This window comes from Neolamprologus brichardi, chromosome 8, assembly GCF_056152115.1.
Source record: "Neolamprologus brichardi isolate AB-2024 chromosome 8, ASM5615211v1, whole genome shotgun sequence".
Taxonomy (NCBI): Eukaryota; Metazoa; Chordata; class Actinopteri; order Cichliformes; family Cichlidae; genus Neolamprologus; species Neolamprologus brichardi.
Window position 1 is genome coordinate 3,239,620 of NC_142111.1, and position 7,325 is coordinate 3,246,944.

Here is a 7,325-nt window from a genome sequence, read left to right on the forward strand (position 1 = left end):
CACTAACCAGAGCAACACTTGTTTTCCTTTATTATAGTGACACCAACCCAAACATTCCTCAAAATGAAAGACAAGCTGGGTGACATTTTTATTTGTGTGACGTTTCATTCTGCTGTGACACATGACACACACACACACACACTCCACCCATCTTCACAGCCATGATTACAAAGACAATAACAGATCATAAACTAATCCAAAGCTTACTGCCGGTTTTAACCTTGTTACCCTTTGATAGGGCAGCACCACCATAGCCACTCACACACGCTCAATATTAAAGTCGGCATATAAGAGGTAATAAATAAGTCCATACCCCACAGATCATGTTCAACTGTAGTTTATTTTATTAAAAAGACCAGGGTGCAAATATGAAATTAAAAAAAATAAAGACAAGCATATAATTTTTAAGCATTTAATACAAACTTAACAATATAAACTATTTCAGTCCCTCTTGACATGTAAGACACTGACTCAAAATACTTTGTTATACCTTAATGTTTTTGTTTTTTTTTATCAAGTATTGCACAATGTAGGTACAAAATTAATATTCATACGATTACATTTTGTCCATAGTATAGCAAAATCTTTTAACCTCTTAACAGAAAATACAATTCATCTTCCAGAAAAAAGCAAATATTCCTACACTTTACTTCCACCACTAAGGAATACTCTGTACACAATCTTCAGAATATTTGATGTATAGTTTTTGTTTTTTTAAAGATGGATTTCTTTAACAATTATCTTTTAAAAAAAGAAAAAAGAAAAATAAGGAAAAGCTGCTGCAGCCATCACAGATCACTGGAGTAGTAAAAAGATATAAATGCAACACCATGTCATAGAAACAATATATACTCTGATATCTTACAAACTCTGTACTAAATTAAATTATACAATTAGAAAAAGACCAAGTAACCCCACTTAGAAGTGCCAATTCATAAAAATCAGCCTTGTCTTACTACCTGTAAAATACTGTAAGAGGCCAGAACTTGAAGCTTGTATTTTTTTATCTTTTTTTTTTTTTTACTTTATTTTAAAGTTATTTTCCTCAACATAGTAAAAAACTTTGTGCTTGGTTGGCAAAAAGAAATCAAGAAAAACAATGATGCATGTTGAATTGAAGTAACCAAGCTTGGATGTGTTTGTACAACAAGCTTTTAGTAGAAACTAACTCAAGGGGGCGTGGTCAAAACACCCTTGGGCACATGCGCTTTATTGACTAGACACTACATCCTTAAAGTCCAGTTTCTAAGTGTGCGTTTTGTTTTTCCTTCTCTTTGAGCCACCGTCATTCATAAATAGCATCTTCTGATGATGAGCTTAGTTAGCCATGACTGGCTGGAATTGCTGGTTAGAATACTGCATGTTGCTCAGACTGAAGTTGAGGCCATCCATAAGAGACTTGTCGTTGAGGCTTCCGTAGGCTGCAAACATGTCAAAGGCATTGTTGTACTGCAGTGGGCCAAGCCCCAGGGAGCCCTCCCCGGGGAACACGGCTCCAGGGCTGGACTGGCCCTGGAGGCTGGGGAACACAAACTCCTTGGCGTTGGGAGAGAGAGCAGAGGCTTTCTGCTGCTGCTGCTGACTCAGGCCGAGCCCGTACAGCGAGTGCATGGAGGTGGAGATGGCTTTCTGCTTCAATAGGGTGTTGACATTCAGACCAAGGTTGTTGGTAGGGGAGGTGCGGGCCACCTTGCTGCTACTGCCGCTGTTGCCGTTACTGCGTCCGCTACTCTTCATCTTAGTGGAGCCAAATTTGGTAGCGGCGAAGGTGGCAGTGGTGAAGGTTAAGGGCTGGGTGGAGCGTGGCATAAAAGATGGGCTTACCGCAGCAGACTGCCCAAAAGGAGGGGAGGGGGAGCTGGACTCTGAAGAAGCCCCGACAGGGTCGCTGATTGGCATGAAGACCTGGGCCTCAGGATTAAAGCTGTTCTTGATCTCCTTGTCCAACTCTGAGCCATTTTCATTGTTATCATCCACATACAGCACCTTAACCGGTCCCTTTTCCCCGATCTGGTAGGAAACCTCAAACGGGTCAATCCACACGCTAAGGTCCTGAGGAAGATTATTCCGGACGTCTTCGATATCCAGCCCGCTCTCTTTGGCTGCCTGCTCCACCACGGGGTCCACCTTCTCCCCTACATGGATGCACCTGAACCCTGACCCTTTGTATGGCTTATCCGGATACCAGTGGCCTTCATATTTTTTCTTCAGCTGCCTCTCAAGCTCTTCGCCAAAGATATTCACTCGTCGTCGAGGGAGTTTGTTGTATAAATAGGAAATAATAAAGTTGAGGGCTACTTGAATTTCAAGCTGCATAGCTGCTTTCAGTGGCAAGAGGGCTTCTTTTACAGTCACAGGTTTGCTTTTTCCTCCCACAAAGCGTTGCAAAAAACCTCCAAGGCAGCAGTGATGAGTGTAATGAAAAAGCTCAGCACGCGTTGCCGAAACAAATATACGTCCTGCAGCAGAGTCGAAGTCAGGACCCTGAAATGGAAAGAAAAGGGGGACGCGTTATAGATGTGCAGCTGTTCACAGCATAACACAAGCAAAGCAAAACAGTTATCAGTTTGGGCCCATTTAAAAACAAACAACAACATTTTAATCACTATCCACTTCCTCCCCCTCTCGCTGCACAGCAGTGCTGGCATCGCAGCTGTACAACAGCTATAAATACATACAGGCCACTGACTCAGATGGTGTCAGCAGTGCATGCTCTCCAGCGGTCTAGTGTGACAGATAAGTGCACCCATGGTTGACCTCTGCAGAGGGCGGTGGATGTAATGGCAGGTGTCAATAGTGAGACGGATTTTCGATTGTTTCGTATTCGCACTGGACATGTTTAGACAAACTCCAGCCTTCTTTAGTTGGATAAGCTTCATTTTAAATAACCCAGCCGGGCTATTCCAGCACTTTCACCCCCGCTGAGCTACAGTAGGTAGAGGAGCACGTACACACTCGCGAGGAGAATTGCTGTTACATAATCATCATTCAAAGTCTAACCACGGCCATAAAACCCTCTGTTACAGCAGAGCAAGAGCGTACGTGACCCCGTCAGCGCTGTATACACAAACTGTCCGCTTTCTCACCCCGTCGGCTCTGTCGCTGTCGTCCACCTAGCATTAGCTGGCCAACTTAATGATGGGTGTGAACTGAAATGTGGCAAGCTAGCTATCAAGAAGGCAGATAGTGTTAATGTTTAGCTCGCCCAGCTGCTTATCAGCATTACCTCGCGGTGACATCGCGTGTGCCAACCGCAAGATATGCGCACAATTAAAGTCGATCGTAAGAGGCAGTCAATGTCACTGTTAACGGCAACATAAGACGAAAATTGGCGTTTTAGCCGGACTCTGGTCGACACCAAGCTGTGTAGCATTTTAATTAGCTAGGAAGCTACAGCTCGAATACTCGACAAAAATACTTTCGTTTAATAACATCACTGACTGCGACACTTAGAAAACTAACAAGAGATATAGGAGGAGTGATGCACGGCTGTGTCAGAGTCCGAGAAATTGACGTTACGTTCATATTTACCTTACATGGAATCAGCAGGTCCTTCTTGCACGAACCAGAGTCCGCTCCAGGAAACGCTAGAATCTACACAGCTTCTAGTGTCACTTTCTAAAGAAGATAGAAAATATTGTAGCGCTCCAGGCGATTTTCTTTCTTCCGTGGGGTTACAGTTGAATTCCGATTTGCAGGCTTCCAAGCTTACTCCCCACAGCCTGGGAGTTTTTACAACTCTGCCCTTTAAAACTTGGGCTTGTTTGTTTTTATAGTAGTCCTCCGCCACGGACATGGAATGGGGTGGTGATGCGGCTCACAGGGGTCAACACCCAGTAACGCGCTTCTATTGGCCGAGCGCTTCGTCGTCATGAACAACCACCCCAACTAAAGCTGTGACTGGATGATTTTGTGTTCAGTCAAACACAGGGTTCTATTTACGGTAGTGGTTCGCCTTTCATCTGTTATGGACTACTTTATCGGAGAAAGGGTATTAACTAAAAACCATTTGAAACCCGTGCGGAGAAATATGATTTTTTTTTAAAACAAAAACTATTAAAAATATAATACCTGCATGGCTGAAAGGTAAAGAACTGACTCTGACTGTCTGTTTTATGTAACATATGCTCTTGATTTGGTTCTACATCTCAGTGATTGTGCTCAGTTGAGCATAAAACATACTGCTGGTTATATTTATTATGATTAGAATTTCGAATAGTCAGTATAGTTATTGCTGAGAGCGAGGAACAAGGCTGAAATGAGACCACACTTGGCACCACTTCTGCCACTGCAGGGTTAAAGGAAGCTAGGATAACCACTGTGGCGGAGGGACACACCTGTCACTGGCTTTGTTCCCTTCTCCTCACCAATGACATTTTAATGTTCCTTGAGTGTAAACCTTGCTGAACAGCATTCTCTTACTATTAAACAACACAATTCAAACAAAACAGATTTTGTAATTGTAAAATAAAAATAATAAAATAATAATGCTATATCATTTTTCAACCTGTGTCCCTGCCACTGAATTCTCTTCATTATAATGCCTGTGGACTGTGAAATTCATTAGTTACACATTGAATCCTGGCTGCTCTCCTGCCTATGTGCAGGCTACTTGTTTTTAGCAGCTGTGCAGTGCGGGGCTTACACTCTCCGCTGTCAGACCCAAGGTGTTTGACGCCACATTCTGCTCTTACCTAACATGGGCTCCCGCACTCCCATGTTTGCACAATAAATACAATGCCACATGAATTATACAGCTGTGAGGGAGGTAGAGGGGCAGGAGAGTAAGAGAGGAGGAGGGAGAGAGGACAGACTGTTCTTTAGAAAGGGGGGGAAATGACTGAGAAACAAAAGTATCTCTTCCTGACTCAAAAAATATCCCACTCAGTGCTGTATGCCATGTCTGTTAAATCTGAAAGCTGATTTATAGCTGCCAGCTGCTTACAGACTCTCTAGAGGGAACAGCAGGGAAGTCAATATAATTTCAGAGGCGTATACGATTGATCTGAATCAATCATAATTCATTTAGATAGTCTGTTGTTTGAGTATGTACCATGCCAAATCACATAGCAGTAATAAAAAACAGACACATTCCTGTTCTCGTTCCCTGTTCAGATATATATAAAATTCATTTCTAATAAAGTTTGTATTGCTGATTACTTCATTTCTTACTCGTGATTTGTTTCTAAAATAATCTCTTAAAAATCACGTATAAGTTAACCCATATGTGTCCACTCAGAGGTTAATTGTGGCTTATCAACAGGACGGTTGATGTTTAGCCCAGCATCACATCCCAGCACCGTAAACAGCGCTATAAAATGCAGTCAGATCATAGCCAGAGGGCTGCAGGGTGCTGCGGGCACAATGGAGAGTTCTTCCAGCCTCCAGATTGAGACTCAGCAGGGGTGAGAGATGAGCCCCCACCCACCAACGAGGAGCCTGTGTGATGGATGACCCGACCAGAAACTAAACACACCGTGGGGGCCTTGGAGACACATCAAGGCCACCAGAGCAGGGCAGGCTTTTTTTTTTTTTTTAGCCTCCCCTTTTCAAAGCACAGAAAATGTGCGACTATGACCAAATGTTCAGGCATGTTTCAATTTGCACTCAACTGCATCACTCTTCAGCAAGAAATACGTGTCTCCAGCGCCGTACCAAAAGAATGAGCAGGCCTGCCTATCCTCCCACTGTGTATACTCGATACACAAGTGTTAGTTTTGGCGGCGGACAGGTGGAAAAATAGCCCCACACCGTGCTTAACAATGACTTATTTGTTATTCTCCACTAGAGTATGGATCTGGAGCGCAGGGAAAGTTTCCTCCTCTCGTTGCAAGTCTGCCTGGCTGGAACCCGGAGGTAAACACAGTTAATGAAGTAAGATGTTTTAGCGTGATTCGTGCAGATTTTTATTTTTTTTTTAAGTGAAGTTGGTCCACATCAAAGTTTTTCAGCACTCTTCTTCACAAAGCCGTGAAATCCTTTCTTCCTCTCTGGCTTTGCGGCTGCACACGAGATAAATTCCCAGATGCACTCAATGGATTTTAATTTGTTTTGCGTAACCTTATGTGATTGATATCTGAGATAGAATGAAATCCAACACTGGGCAGAAGAATATCTGCCACTATTTGCTTCCTTAGTGCAACAATATGAATAAAAAAATGCTCCAAAGACCACGTTTTATGGGAAGAAAGTGGCTTTTGGCACATGAAATTAATAGAAGTGGCACAAAAGCAATGCTCATGTGAACCTGGTGTATAATGAAATGTTTCACAGGCTGCATTCATTTCTTTTGGTTATTGGACTAACACCGAGATGGCTTGGATGGATGTATTAGATCCTGTTCTTACCAGCAGACTTCAAAGCTCAAACACTCTTCTGAACAACGATTTACTCTTTCATGCCTCACACGAGGGCTTCCTCTTGTTCCATCCTGTTTTCTGAATTTTTACCTGTAGGGATGGAAAAAACTGACTTTTTTATAACCCCTTTCAGTCTCAAGTTATAGTAACTCTTTGAGCTGTATTTCTTTTTCAGCTGATTGTGTTTTTAGCATAAAATAAAAAGGTATTATTTGAAATGAATAGGCTGCGCTAACAACTACCGACTTTTACATTTCCATTACTTCTTCACTAAAGGCTTTGCCTCAGATTAATATCTTTTTAATTCAGCCTTCTTCTTTTTTTGCCCTTTTGGTAACAGCAGTATAAATATTGATGTTTAAACAGGAACAGCAACCAAAGTATGTTTTTTATTAAAGCAGCCATAATCATTTTTTTTAACAAGGGATTAGTGTGTGTGTGTGTGTGTGTGTGTGTGTGTTTACCCTTAAGTCTTACTCTCACTGTCCCTCTTTAGTGTGATTTCTGGCAGAAATGTATCTGTGTGAATTGAAAAAGCTTTGTTAGACTGTACCTTGTGATATCCATTCCATAGCAAATACTTAACAGAGCAAGCTGGTGACTAGCTGCTGAACATTTAGCAACACAGAAGTTATATCTCACTGGAGCTCATTGCAACCAACAGCTAAAGCATTTGAATACTGGATTTAGCGCCAAATAAGAGAACCTATAGGGTGCAAGCACAGCATATGTACACTTTGTTCCTGCAATGCTACTGTTTGCATTAAAGCGCCATGGAGTTGGAATTAGTGCCATCATGCAGTCAAATTGTATTCATATGATGAACTAAACTATCCTGTCATTGATTTTCTTAACCACTCATCCAATCCAGGGTCATAAGGTTCCTATCCTGCCATAGAATCAGGCCAGATAAACCCTGGTCCATCACAGCAAACCAAACTAATGACTGGTGAATGGTGAATGGAT

The 7,325-nt window shown here is 42.2% G+C and overlaps 1 protein-coding gene across 2 annotated transcripts; it reads right to left on the reverse strand.

The window, feature by feature from the left end:
- Window positions 1-321: 321 nt before the first annotated feature.
- Window positions 322-3,760, reverse strand: tob1b (transducer of ERBB2, 1b). Of its 2 annotated transcripts, none has more exons than XM_006796952.3 (2): window positions 3,537-3,760; window positions 322-2,484 (listed from the first exon to the last, which is right to left on the reverse strand). In XM_006796952.3, the coding sequence occupies exon 2, from the start codon at window positions 2,314-2,316 to the stop codon at window positions 1,318-1,320; it is 999 nt and encodes a 332-aa protein (XP_006797015.2). In that variant the 5' UTR covers window positions 2,317-2,484; window positions 3,537-3,760; the 3' UTR covers window positions 322-1,317. The 2 variants fall into 2 exon arrangements, with proteins under 2 accessions (XP_006797015.2, XP_006797014.2); XM_006796951.3 differs by having other exon boundaries at window positions 3,532-3,760.
- Between the last annotated feature and the right edge of the window lie 3,565 nt (window positions 3,761-7,325).

Bases quoted from the DNA above. Each gene is read 5' to 3' on its own strand.
- tob1b (XM_006796952.3), bottom strand. From the start codon at position 2,316: ATGCAGCTTGAAATTCAAGTAGCCCTCAACTTTATTATTTCCTATTTA.